The sequence below is a fragment of the Myotis nattereri genome (genome assembly GCF_964212035.1).
Source record: "Myotis nattereri genome assembly, chromosome: 1".
Classification (NCBI taxonomy): Eukaryota; Metazoa; Chordata; class Mammalia; order Chiroptera; family Vespertilionidae; genus Myotis; species Myotis nattereri.
The window spans coordinates 89,928,000-89,943,116 of NC_138075.1; the positions used below are offsets into that span (position 1 = coordinate 89,928,000).

General features: G+C 42.2%; 1 protein-coding gene across 4 annotated transcripts in view; it reads right to left on the reverse strand.

The window, feature by feature from the left end:
• Nucleotides 1-15,117, reverse strand: part of RALGAPA1 (Ral GTPase activating protein catalytic subunit alpha 1) — a 273,082-nt gene that overhangs the window by 137,128 nt on the left and 120,837 nt on the right. For all 4 annotated transcript variants that reach the window (XM_081090070.1, XM_081090072.1, XM_081090071.1 and 1 more), the window contains 4 exons: nt 13,141-13,334; nt 12,791-12,889; nt 7,844-7,999; nt 5,877-6,005 (listed from right to left, as the gene is read on the reverse strand). In XM_081090070.1, coding sequence (XP_080946196.1) covers nt 5,877-6,005; nt 7,844-7,999; nt 12,791-12,889; nt 13,141-13,334 — 578 coding nt within the window. The remainder of the gene's footprint in view (nt 1-5,876; nt 6,006-7,843; nt 8,000-12,790; nt 12,890-13,140; nt 13,335-15,117) is intronic.

The window sequence follows — 15,117 nt, forward strand, 5'->3', positions numbered from 1 at the left end:
ATAACTAAGGATGAAAATGTTAACTATATTTTAAAAGACACAGGCGCTAATCTAGATAGTTTTTATATTATGCACTTGACATAAAACACTGCCTGTACTACTTAAAAAGCGAAATTAGAATTTATGCTTGGAGTGAAGCTAACTTTTCATCTTTTTTCCCTTAGCTGTACTGAGCCATTTCTGAAGTACCAGCACTAAACATTTCTTTTTCTTCTCTGAGTTCTTACAAGCCTACCAAATACCAGCATCAACCTACTTATACATTGCAATGTTTACTAAAATAAGTACAAGTTGATTTATATATTTAATACCTAACAAAAATTTTGAAAGAATCTATTAGAAATATAATACTTCTATTCACATAAATCAAGAACCTATCTTCAAGAGAATTTCCTTATGTTAATAAATGCCATAATAGAGGTAATGGAGTACTTACTCTATTACGATTTTCAACAGAACTCATTTCTGTATGTAAAAAATAATCAAGATTTATTACAAGACAGCAGCATAAATGGGCAGGTTAAGCTGGTAGCCACTGTCCCAGCTTAAAGTTATCCTGTAAAAATGAACCTGATTTAAAAAAAACACACATACAATATTTAATGAAAGAGATTACCTAAAGGTTTTTCTTGACAGGTGAATGAGGTAACCAGGAATGTTCAGGTATATGAATAAAATGGGGGCAGGCCTAAAATGCGATAGTACTTAAGAAAAGCAAAAACTGATCAATTATTTTGTAATCTGCCTGGCAGGGGATGGGATGGGTGTGATTAAAAGGAAGAAGTTGGTATGTGTAAGATCTAAAATGGAAATCCAAAGAGCAAGGTTTAGACTGTGTACTGCCAACATTATCCAGAGGAAAAAAATGTCCTTAACCTTATAGTGGAGATGTGGATATCAGGTTTGATTCCTGCATTTATTTTTTGTTTCCTATGCTGCCTTTCTCAACAGGTATTCCTCATATGAACCAGAAAATGACTATTTTCTAAATTTTTCCAAGATATTGCATACATAGTCTTCTAGATGTATAGGAGGGTTGTGTAGTCACATAAAATGGATGCCTAAGGGCATTAGGGTTTAATTCTCCTGCAGAACCTCGACAAAGGCTGCAGGAAATATGCTGACTAGTCATCTGGAATAACTGGCCCATTGAACAGTAATGGTTTTCATGGTAAATTGATAAAAAATGACATTGGTTTAGCCCAGCCGGCGTGACTCAGTGTTTGAGCGTTGATCTATGAACCATAAGATCACTGTCCGATTCCAAGTCAGGGCATATGCCCAGGTTTCAGGTTCCGTCCCCAGTAGGGGGCATGCAGGAAACAGGCAATCAATGATTCTCTCTCATCATTGATGTTTCTATATCTCCCTCTCTGAAATTAATCCTATATAATAAAAGGCTAATATGAAAATTGTCCCCTTGACTGGGAGTTCGACCAGGGGGCGGGGCCTGCCGGCCAACTACGCATGGCCCCTCCCCTGGCCAGACCAGCCCGAAGGCCCCCATCAGGGAGGGCCAGCCAGACCCCACCCGTGCATGAATTCATGCACTGGGCTCTAGTAAAAATATATTTCAAAAACAAAATGACATTGGTTTATGTACTGGTCTCCCCTGAGTTCTGTAAACTTTTTGCCAGTATCCAAAAGACTGATAATCTGTGTGTGCTGATAATTCTATATAATAAAAGGCTAATATGCAAATCGACTGAATGGCGGAATGACTGGTTGCTATGACACGTGCTGACCACCAGAGGGCACTCAGCCCAGGAGCTGCCCCCTGGTGGTCAGTGTGCTCTCATAGGGGGCTCGCTGCTTGGCCAGAAGCCGGGCTCACAGGCTGGTGAGCGCAGTGGCAATGGCGGGAGCTTCTCCCGCCTCCGCAGCAACTCTAAGAATGTCCGACTGATGTGGGGAGTGGGCCTAAGCCAGGGGTGGGCAAACTTTTTGACTCGAGGGCCACAATGGGTTCTTAAACTGGACTGGAGGGCCGGAACAAAAGCATGGATGGAGTGTTTGTGTGAACTAATATAAATTCAAAGTAAACATCATTACATAAAAGGGTACGGTCTTTTTTTTTTTTTAGTTTTATTCATTTCCCCATGGGCCGTAGTTTGCCCACGGCTGGACTAAGCCGTCAGTTGGACATCCTCCAAGAGCTCCTGGACTGCAAGAGGGCACAGGATGGGCTGAGGGACTCCCCCGCCCCCAGTGCACAAATTTTGTGCACCGGACCTCTATATATGATAATAGCTTCATAACTTGTTTAGCATCCTTAGTTTGTCTACCATTTAATATACACCTAAGTTAATATACTTATTTAATACTAGAGGCCCAGTGCACGAAATTCGTGCATGAGGTGGGGAATGTCCCTCAGTCTGGACCGCAACCTCTCCAATCTGGGACATCCCTCTCACAATCCAGGACCACTGGCTCCTAACCGCTCGCCTGCCTGCCTCATTGCCCCTAACTGCTTCTGCCTGCCAGCCTGATAGCCCCCTAACCGCTCTGCTGCTGGCACGATCGCCCACAAATGACCTCCCCTGCAGGCCCAATGGCCCACAACTGCCCTCCCCTGCAGGTCTGATCGCCCCCAACTGCCCTCCCCGGCCAGCCCGATTGCCCACAACTGCCCTCCCCTGCCGGCCCGATTGCCCCTAACTTCCCTCCCCTGCCAGCCTGACTGCCCACAACTGCTCCCCTGCTGCAACCCGCCTCCTTTGCCAGGGCCTGCCAACTCGACACGAGGCGGTGGAGAAGTCAGGACTGGCCTCCTCCACGCCACGTGGAGCAGCGGGACCCCCAGGCCTCACCGCGCAGAGCAGCTGCCAGGCCCCACCTCTGCTCTGCGTGTGGCCATCTTGTGGCGGCCATCTTGTGATGATGTCATGCGCAAGGGCACGAGGACCACCTAGGCTTTTATTAGCATAGATTCCCAAAGCACAGATTCTCTCTCTTTACTTTAAAAAATTTACTGTAACCTAGGATGGAATTATAATCTGAATCTCAGCATTCAAAACCTTCCAAAATATAGTAGTCTGAAGCAGCACTTCTTAACCTTTAATTCCATATCAATCATTTGAAATACAGTTAAAATGTATATTCTATTTCAGTACGTCTGGGATGGGGTCTGAGATTCTGCATTTCTAACAAGTGCCAAGATCATGACAAATGTTTTTAGTGTGCAGATCACATTTTGGGTAGCTGGAATCTAAAATACCTTTTTGTGATCATGGTATCTCCCCTGCCAGGTAAGTATTAAAATACCTTTTTGTTCTTTCTGTCTACTACTCTCTAGTTAGGTTAACTAGCTTCTAAATAAAATGAATTATTTGTCATTCCTTGACAGCTTACTCATGTTTCCCCCTGCCTTAGAATACTACCCCTCATCTTCATTCTGACTTATAAAAATACTAATCTACCAAGAATATATTCAAGTATCTTTTATATGAAAACTCCCCTAAAAAAGTAAGATCACTTCTTTGTCTGAATTACCATATAATTTTATTTTACTTAACAAACTCTCTTATTGCAAATTGTGTCAAATAATGTCCCAACCATGTTACAATTATTATTTTAATCCTTATAAAATAACCCTATGAAGAAGGTCATCTCCATTTTATAATTAAAGGGAGATAGAGAAATTAAGTAGTAACTTGCACAAGGTCTTAGAGTTAGTAAGTGGCTGAGCTGAGATTTTTAACCCAGGCTGATTAACTATAGACTCCATGCTTTTAACCACTATACCAGCGGTTCTCAACCTGTGGGTCGTGACCCCTTTGGGGATCAAACGACCCTTTCACAGGGGTCGCCTAAGACCATCGGAAAACACATATATAATTACATATTGTTTTTGTGATTAATCACTATGCTTTAATTATGTTCAATTTGTAACAATGAAATTGGGGGTCACCACATGAGAAACTGTATTAAAGGGTCGTGGCATTAGGAAGGTTGAGAACCACTGCACTATACTAAGCTCCTCCTACTGGTGGTACCTATTTGTTTTCCTATATTCTATAGATATTAATATACTTTAGAATCTTATCTCATTTATTCTATATCCTTCTGTATTCTACCCAAAGGCTCATTTTGTACACAAGGTGAAACAAAAGTTTAATAATCATAGCTTAGCACTATGTTTAACACATACTAGGGTGCTAAATAAATACTTACACATCCTATCTAATAATAGACAAACATGGTAGCTGACCGTACCTTCACTACGCCTCCCACTGGCTAATCAGCGTGATATGCAAATTAACCAACAAGGATGGCGGGAAATTTGCATACTGCAGGCAAGGCAGGACAGCGCCATCCCGCCTGCCCTGCTGCCATCCGGGCCTGCTATCCATGTGCGACCCGACCCGGGGTGGCTGGGCAGTGCAGCAGCGATCGGCCAGCCCACCTGGCCTCCGTCCAGGCGTCCCGTGTGCAACCCGCCCGGGGTGTCCCGTGTGCGACCTGACCCGGGGCGGCACCCCAACCCCCGGATCGGCCCTGCTATGTGCTCGACCCGGGGCGGCACCCCAACCTCTGGATCGGCCCTGCCGTGTGTGCGACCCGGGGAGGAGGGGCAGGCACCGAGGGATTGGGCCTGCCATCTGCCACCTGGGGAGCAGGCCTAAGCCAGCAGGTGGTTATCTCCTGAGGGGTCCTAGACTGTGACAGGGCACAAGTGGGGCTGAGGGACACCCCCACACACCTCCCCTCCCCTCCCCTGCCAGTGCACAAATTTTTGTGCACCGGGCCTCTAGTTCAATTAATAAACACCTGTAAGTATGATGCTGGGCTAGGCCCTGGAGATGCAAGATGAGTAAGACATGATCACTGTTCTCAGGGAACTAGAGAAATGAGATTAATAACTAGCTATAAACACAGGTTTTTCCTTTATTTGCACATTTCTTCTGGTGATTGCATCCAGTTTCATGGGTTTCAATACTATCTCAAAAGCAATGTTTCCCAGCTTTACATTTTCAGTCCTGATGTCTCCTTTGAGCTCCTTAGTCAGACATACGATGGTCCTCCTGACATCTCATGCAAGTCTAATGGGCAGCTTACTATGTCCCAAATAGAACTCCCCCTCATTCATTGTTGGTCTTTTGCAGCTTATAAATGAAAAAATGTTTGTAAAACTGCTTTGCAAGTTATAGAGTGCTAGTCAAGTATTACTGATTTTTCTTTCCCAAACACTCTTTGAATTTTCTAGTAGGTTTTCAGTAAATTATTTCTTATTTATACTTTGCTCCAGAGTGACCTTTTAAAATACAAATTTGATAATGTCACTCTTTCCTTAAAATTCTTCAATGGTTCTTCATTATTTCCTTAGAATGAAATCTATTCTCTTTAGCACTATAAACAGTCACTGTCTTTCTCTTCAGTTCACCCCTGCCTCTTAAAATGAACATGTTCCAACTATACTGAGTTACTTGGCATCGCCTCAGCTCCATAGGTGCATAAAAAAATCCCACATATTGTTTAGAGGTTAGAGTGTATTCCTAAGAGCATATTTCTGGGTTATCTCGCCTGTTTCTTTCTTTTCTTTTGCTATAGTCCATTGCCTTTTCTTTACTTTCTTCCCTCCTCCTGTCCGTTTCCTTAGATTTCCTCGGTTTAAAATTCTGTTTTGCTTATCAGATTTAGTCCATTTTTATAGCTCTTGGGTTAATTCCTCAACAAATTTTAGTATTTTCTTATACATTAGAACTTCTTACTTATTTAATGCAGAAGACACAATGATTCCAATTAAACTGTGAAATTTCCTGAACATTAGATTGCTATATTTTTATCAAGAACAGCTTAGTTCTTCCTTTGTTGCTCTTTTAGTAGCATCTTTGTTAACTAATATTTGTTATGAAGAACAAGAAATAAAAACTTACATTGAGAAAAGCTGAAGAAGCCACTCTGCCAGCTGCTACAATAAAATCCATAATAAGCATTGTGGCACCAGGCAAACCAAGTGAAAAAAACTGAGGTGAGCAGTGCTTGATGATTGTATTGACAATATCCTGAGGAATAAGAAAAGAAGGGAGAAAGAATGTCACAAATGTAATCTTGAGTATTAGCTAATCAATATCCTTAAAAATAGATATCACATGAAATAATAAAACAGGTAATCCTATATAATAAAAGCCTAATATGCTAGGTGTCCGGTTGTCCATTCAACCAATCAAAGCGTAATATGCTAATGATATACTAAGGCAGCTCAACTGCTTGCTATGACATGCACTGACCACCAGGAGGCAGACATTGACCGGTCAACAGGTCGCTATGATGTGCACTGACCACTAGGGGGCAGTAGACCAGCTGACCAGTCACTATGACGTGCATTTACCACCAGGGGACAGATGCTCTGACCAGTAGGTTAGCTTGTTGCTGGAGTCCAGCCGATCGGGACTGACTGAGACAGGCTGGACACCCCCTGGAGTCCTCCTAGGGTCCCTCCCTAGCTGGCCAACCTCCCGCGTTCACCCTGGCCCTGATTGTGCACCGGTGGGGTCTCTCAGCCTGGCCTGCACCCTCTCATAATCCAGGACGCCTCAGGGGAATGTCAGAGGGCCAGTTTTGGCCTGATCCCACAAACTAGGCAGAGAAACCCCACTGGTGCACGAATTCGGGCACAGGGCCTCTAGTTACTATATATTGGCTGACTAATTACAAATACTAATTTTAATTCCTCCAAATAATCCATACTTATTATATTCTGTCAAAGGAAAGTAAACTTAAAACATATTTGTTTAACTGACATCAATACAGCATTTTTTTCACACTACAGAGGAAGTTGGAAGGCTCTTTGTTTCAGAGGGTTAAAACTGAATTGCAGAGTAGTTCCTCCTGTTACCTATTTGTTTCCATGTGATGATTCTGATCTCTGAAGTTGCATGGGCTGTTATATTACAACGGAAGAGATTCTCTTTTTTAGATAAACTGAAGTCCTTTGATGATAGATATCTAGCAATGGAAATCTAGATGTAGTCACCTTTGAGGGAATATTCTTGACTTGATTAATAATCCACTTTGCCTTTGGAATTTACAATGAGAATGTGGCATATAACTGTATTACTCAATGTGATTTATCTTACACAAAAGCTCTCTTTTTCTAGTTAGCAAGATCATCAATTTATCTGAGACATATTATAAGGTAGAACCTTGTAATTAGTTCTAATTAATGGAAGAAGTTTACTCATTTTTCAGAAAGTGAAATATCTTTTAATATAAATTTAATGCTATCTAAATGAACTGAAAGTGAAATTTAACCACATTTGATAAAAATGCTTGCATTACTTTGACTTGTAACCTACCACACTTTTCAGTTTTTTGGCCAGAATCAAGACCCCTGAAGTAATGTTCTATAGTCATAATTATGACTATATAATGTAATGACTGTGATTGACACAAATGCCAAGTCAATATAATTGTCATTATGCTCATACAATTTAAGGTAATAAGAAAATGTGATGTGTTGACTCTTAGAGTAGAAAAAAACCTCTGAATACTACATGACTAGATGAGTAAGTCCATATGCCTCAAGTACCAATTATCAAGTAAAAATTACAAAATGTTGTCAACATAAGCAAAGGATGGCTTAATCTCTTCAAAAAGTGAACTATTTGGTATAACACTAGAGGGACAATGCATTTAATAGTCAAGTCAACCCCTTGTTACAATAGCTTGTTTCTCCACCTACATTTCAAAAACAAATGAGGTCATAAAATGAAAAAACTTGTAAATAAACCACTACATAGGAAAAAATTTTAATTCTAGACTTTGAATGTCAAGAGTTAAACAGAATTGAGAAACAAAGATAAACATATAAAGCAACTTGCTAGGAAGTGCATATATTTACCTGATCGATATGAAGTAATCCACAATGCATTATGTTATAAAAATGTGTCAGAAAATCTCTATTTGGAGAAACATCTTGTCTTCTTTTCATTGTATTGCAAATAAGCTTATAAGCATGTAATTTCCCTTGCTTATATTTATCAGTCAACATGGTTGCCTACAATTGAAAAATATTGGCTTTATTACTAAAAAAAAAAATACTGTTTATTAAATACTTAAACATTTAAATATATCAAGAAATATATATACATATATATATGTAAACACACACACACACACACACACACACACACACACACACACACACACTAGAGGCCTAGTGCATGAATTTGTGCACGGGTGGGGTCCCGTGGCCTGGCCGGTGATTGAGGCCATCTCGGGGCCGGCTGGCCAGGGAGAGGGACCGTGGGAGGTTGGCCGCGCAGGCAGTGGGAGCGCACTGACCATCCGACCGGCCAGGGGGAGGGATTGCAGGAGGTTGGGCAGCCATGGGAGGTTGACTGTGGGAGTGCACTGACCACTCGGCCGACTGCGGTGAGGGACCACAGGGTTGGCTGGCTGGAGAAAGGGACTGTGGGAGGTTGGCTGCGGGAGCACACTAATCACGAGGGGGCAGCTCCTGTGTCGAGTCTGTCCCCTGGTGGTCAGTGTGTGTCATAACAACCAGTTGTTCAGTCAACTGGTCCTAACCATCATTTAGGCTTTTATATATATACTAGAGGCCCGATGCACAAAAATTTCCGCACTCGGGGGGGAAGGGTGGGTCCCTCAGCCCGGCCTGTGCCCTTTCGCAGTCTGGGACCCCTCGGGAGATAACGACCTGCTGGCTTAGGCGCGCTCCAGGGTGGCAGAGGGCAGGCCCAATCCCTAGGTGCAGCCCCTAGTCGGGCTCAGAGCAGGACTGATTGGGGAGTTAGGGCACCGCCGCTGTCATGCACAGAGGAGGGCAGATCGGGAGGTTGCGATGCCACCCTCAGTCACGCTGAGGGTAGGGCCGATTGGGGGGTTGGGGCACCGCCCCCTGTCACACTCAAGGCAGGGTTGATGGGCAGGTTGCAGCGCCACCCCGTCACGCACAGAGCAGGGCCAATCAGGGGGTTGGGGAGCTCCCCCCTGTCACTCACACAGCAGGGCCCATCAGAGGGGTTGGGGCTCCATACCGTGTCACGCACAGAGCAGGGTTGATCAGGGGGTTGGGGAGCTCCCCCGTCACGCACGCACAAAGCAGGGCCCATCAGGGGGTTGGGGGGCTCCCCACTGTCACACACAGAGCAGGGCCGATCAGGGGGTTGGGGAGCTCCCCCCTGTCACTCACAGAGTAGGGCCAATAGGGGAGTTGGGGCACCGCCCCCTGTCACACACAGGGCAGGGCGGATCAGGGGGTTGGGGCGCCGCACCCTGTCACACTCAGGGCAGGGCCGATGGGGAGGTTATGGCACTAAGCCGTCACACACAGAGCAGGGCCCGTAGGGGGCGGTTGGGGCATCGCCCTCTATCACCCACAGAGCAGGGCCGATCAGGGGTTTGGGGAGCTCCCCCCTATCACCCACAGAGCAGGGCTGATCAGGGGGTTGGAGCGCCTTCCCCTGTCACGAACAGAGCAGGGCGGATAGGGAGGTTGTGGCCCCGCCCCCTGTAACACACAGAGCCGCAGGGCGATCAGGGGGTATGGGCACTGCCCCCTGTTATGCTGATCCCAGTGCCGGGAGGCCTTGCAGCTCCTCTGATCCCGGTCCTGGGAGGCATATTACCCTTTTACTATATAGGATAGAGGCCTGGTGCATGGGTGGGGGCCAGCTGGTTTCCCTGAACGGTGTCCTGGATCAGGGTGGGGGTCCCCACTGGGGTGCCTGGCCACACTGGGTGAGGGGCTGAGGGCTGTTTGCAGCTGGTCACACACCCTTCAGGGTGGGAGTCCCCACTAGGGTGCCTGGCCAGCCTGGGTGAGGGGATGATGGCTGTTTGCAGCTGGTCACATACCCTTCAGGGTGGCGGTCCCCACTGGGTTACCTGGCCAGTCTGGGTGAGGGGCTGAGGGCTGTTTTCAGGCTGGTGGGTGACTGAAGCTCCCAACCACTCCTTTTTTTTCTTTTTTTTTTTTTTAATTCTAGGCCAGCTTTAGCTCTGAGTCTTGGCTCCAGTTCTTAGGCCTCCGCTGCTGAAAGCAGGTTTCTGGCCTTTGTTTACCTTCTGTATTTGAAACAGTGTTGCGATCCTGCTGGCAGGTTTCTGGGGTTTTGTTTAGCTTCTATATTTGTAACATATTTGCTTAGAGTTGCAGCTCAGAGGCCGGCAGCGGTAGGCGGGGAACGTTGGAGTCCTCCGTCACTGAAGCAAGCAAGCCTCGTGTTCGCTTTAAGCTGCCTGGCTGCCGGCCGCCATCTTGGCTGACAGTTGATTTGCATATTGCCCTGATTAGCCAATGGGAATGGTAGCGGTCGTACACTAATTACCATGTTTCTCTTTTATTATATAGGATATTTTTCAAAGCACACCTTATTTATATAACAAAGGGTTATTTATATATCCCTTATAGTAGGATAGTTTTGTTAGTAAGTTTTCTGTGCCTGTAACATCAAATGCTTTACTATTCATTTTGGTTTTGTTTTTAAATAGACTTTTTAAAAGAATAGTCTTAGGTTCATAGCAAAATTGAGCATAAAGTACAGTTTTCATATACTCCTTAACCCCACACACGCTATTTTTTTTTATAATTTAAATTCTTTTTTGTTTAAAGTATTACATAAGTCTCCTTTCTCCCCACTGACCTCTCCCTGACTGCCCCCATTCCCCTGTAAAGCAATATATTTATTTTCATTTATTTCTATGTTGGCTCAATTTCTTTGAACTAAATATCAGAATTACCTAAACCATTACCATTAAAATGATACAAAATAGTGTGAATAACCACACAGTTTCGCTTAGAAAAATGTATCAAACATATCAAGTGATATTTAAAATAATCACATCTTTATAAGTACAGCCAAAACCAGTTTGACTCAGTGGATAGAGCGTCAGCCTGTGGACTGAAGGGTCCCAGCTTTGATTCCGGTCAAGGGCATGTGCCTGGGTTGCGGGCACATCCCCAGTGGGAGATGTGCAGGAGGCAGCTGATCGATGTTTCTCTCTCATCAATGTTTCTAACTCTCTATCTCTCTCCCTTCCTCTCTGTAAAAAATCAATGTAATATATTTAAAAAATAAAAAAATTAAAAAAATAAAAGTACATACATAGTGTGACACAAATTTAAGATTAATATTTCATTAAATACAATCTTATATAATAAAAGCTTAATATGCAAATGTCCCCTCCACTGGAGTTCTTCTGGGAGTTCAACCAGGGGGCGGGCCAACTGGGGGAATAGATGGATGCCCCAGTGGCAGCAGACAGCTGGGGAAAGGGAGGGAGTACCTGGCCAGTGGCCGGCAGCTGGCAGCCGCTACGGACTGTACCAGTACACGAATTTCTTGCACTGGGCTTCTAGTAAACACATAATCCTATATAATAAAAGCCTAATATGCAAATCTACCGAACGGCGGAACAACCAGCAGACCAACTGGTCGCTATGATGTACACTGACCACCAGGGGGCAGACGCTTAATGCAGGAGCTGCCTCCACCCTGCAGGCCAGACCAGCAGCAGCATGGGGAGGGGGAAGAGGGAGGAGGGGTGCAGTGAGTGGGTAGCGCCAGGCCAGCCAAGGTGGGTGCCAGCAGGGCCCCCCTGATTGGCCCGCCAGTCACCCAAAGATCAGCCCTGATCGCCAGCCAGGCTTAGGGACCCTACCTGTGCACAAATTTCGTGCACTGGGCCTCTAGTTTTCTATAAAAATGATGCATCCTGTACAACAAGCATATCAACTCACGGCCGGCGGGCCACATGTGGCCCACAATGAATATTTTTGCAGCCCCACCAATATAATGGTATGTAAGAAACGTTTCAAAAATTTTGCAACTTAATTTTTACAATATCCTGTTACACATAATCTTACCTAATAGACAAACATGTAAATTGACTGTACCTTCGATATGCTAACCAGCCAATCAGGAGAGTATGCAAATTAACCTAACAAAGATGGCGGTTAATTCGCATACATAGGCTCCAAGCAGTGGAGCGAAGCCTGACTGTCCCTGGGCCGGTGGAGCAGCGAAAGCCTCACGGCCACGGGGCCGGCAGAACAGCAAAAGCCTCATGGCCGTGGGGCCGGCTCCAACTGGGTGCTGGGTGCTGGAGGAAAACCGGTGCCAGCCGCCAGGGGAAAGGAAGGCCTATTGCACAAATCTCTTCGTCCAACAGTCCTCTAGTTATTAATAATGAACTCTAACGTTCACTAATGATTGATTACTATAATCGTGTTGTATTCATTTCTCTTATGCGCCTTACGCGCAGGGGCACCATTTCTTTCCACTAATACTAGCAGGGAATATTTTAGCAGCCAATTGCCTTGCTATTAGTCTTATACTGACTCATCTGGTGTGTGCAACAGGAAATATTTCACTTTTCGAGGACCAGAAAAATAGGTTTATTTGCATTATTAATTTGTGCAGTTATTCAGTGTCTGGTAAGTTAATGTTCAAGAAAAAAATATTAATTTTTATTAAAATGTTCTATTATTTTATGTTAATTATTTCTCATTTCAGCTCTTTGTAGTCAGCATGTCTCTATTGAAATAAACCTACATTTCTATGAAAATTAAAGCTTTTGTTTTTTTGCAGCCCACATAAACTTAACCCTTGTTTATTTGGCCCATGTTAGCCTTTGAGTTTGACATGCTTGCTGTACAATAATTTTGCTATGCCCACTCTCTTTGCTGTATAACCCCTAATGACTAAAAACTAAGTGTGCTAGAAGACTATACAACAGCTCAAACATCTATCAAATGTTTAAGACTGACATACATATATCCTAAATGAAATGTTTCAATTAATATTTTATATATTAAGCTTACCTTGAAAAGCCAAGGTGTAAGAATTCTCAGTGGAGGTATCAAAATTGGTGGAGAAGGGGAGGTCAGGTTATCAGTCGAAATGCCGAGGTTATCTCTAATCTGTAATTTTCAAATAAAATGCAACAAACCAATGAAAGGTGTTCTTTCTTCTAATTTGTTTTACCTTAAACTTGAGATCAAGTCCAGTATCTGTCACTAACTACATATTTAATCATGGTTAAGTGACTTCATCATGGTAAGCACCAGTATATAATAAGGGGGGAAGAAAGATGGTGTGGCTATGTTATTTAAGGCTTCTGCTTCTTAATACTTTATTTTACTTTCCTTCTCTTATATCTTTTCTTTTTTACCTTAGCTAAATTCTGCCAAAGTTCACAGAGGTAATCAAAAACTTGAGCATGTATTTCAGGATCCATAATAGCATTGACATCTCCCAAAATGCCTAGCATTCTCCGCCACATTACAGTAGCAACATCAGCATGCCATCCTGTAAGAGTACCCCCTGCCATCACACTACAACATTCAGATGGAAATTCACTGATTTCTATAGAAAAAAATAATACACAAGTATTAGTAATTTTTCTGGAGAATTGATCATAAAAACAGAAAAGAGATGAATTAACTATCTTAAATATCTATAAAAGTAAATAAAAGAAACGTCAATATGCATTAGTGTTATTTTTTTCTTGATAAGGTAAAAATATTACCAGTTCATAATTCCTTATTATGGCAATAATTACTTATTCCATAGTGCTTCTATCTAGCTTTACATAAGGAGGAAATAATGAAGATACCAGATAAAGAAATTTATGTTTGATATGAAGATCATATAACTACATTATCTAATAACTATTTCAGATTATATCATCAAATTAACATAAAATCTCAGGCTACAGGCAGATCTTGTAGGAAGTCTTTATAAGCCAGTTTTTTTAGTTAAAACTTCCAAAGAAATACATTTCACAATTATATCAGACCTACCGTTAAAAGGATATCACAATGACATTGAAAAATACACATTTTTACTAAAATTTAAACATAATCTAAAATTTCCATATTTATATTCTTATTAATATTGGAAAGATTATATGTAAAAAATGTTACCTTGGATCCTAGTCATTTCTATCACAAATTATGTGATGTATAAGTTATTTAATAACCTCCCTAAGGCTATGCTTCTTCATTTGTTAAATAGATGGTACAGCTGAATATCATTATAGGCCTCCTCCAGCTTTAAAAAAAAAAATCTATTACTCTTTAAAAAATTTTTTTATTAAAGTTATTGGGGTGACACTGGTTAATAAATTATATAGGTTTCAGGTGTATGACACATTAAAAAACTCTTTCTATTCAATGTATATAATAAAAAAGGGAAACTCATTTGTCAGTAAAAATGAGTAAAAAATTTTCCTGCTTGATAAAAATCTCAATAATTTATGTTTGTTAGCATATGTACATCCTTTACTCTTAATGTTTACATTTTTTTTCTTTGCTTATAAGGTATACAATAACTGATTGTATTATTAAAAAGCTACTGAATAGTTTTTCACAATAATAAAAAATGGGCTCTGGTATAAACTCACTAAACTAACAGAAAGCGTGCAGTTTTTACTATCTCTGTTAACATTTCCCCTCTCTACAGACCCTTCATAATATAGTGATAAGTCAACTTTGTCTCTAATTATCCTTCTCAAACTAAACAAAATTTTAAATGATTACAAAGCAAGCAACAATTTACTTTTATTTTTTAATCCTCACCCGAGGATATTTCTAAAAACTGATTTGAGAGAAGAAATAGAGAAAAACATTGATGTGACAGAGAAACTTCAATCTGTTGCCTCCCATATGTGCCCCAACTGAGGATCAAACCCACAACCTTTTGGTGTACAGGATGATGCTCCAACCGAGTCATCTGGCCAGGGCACAATGTGTGATTCTTTAAATCCTAGATTGGGCTAATGGTGGCATAAGGTTGCTATAAAGGATATTATTGGGACAACTGAGGAAATTTAACTATGAACTAAAACTGCAGTGACATATCAACATTAAATACCTTGAATGTGGCCATTATATTGTGGGCATGCAGGAAATTAATGCATACTTATTCTTAAGACATTCTTGCTGAAGTGTTGAGGTGTGTAGAGTCTGTTATTTCTAATTCACTCTTAAATGACTCAGCAAAAAAATAAAATTTAAAAAAAGGGATGGTGGGATTTTTTGTGTGACTGTGTGGGTATACACAAAGGGATAAAGTGGCAAATATTAACAACTGGTGAATTTAAAGGATTTACGGATATTTATTTTACTAGTCTTGCAATTTTCTAAAA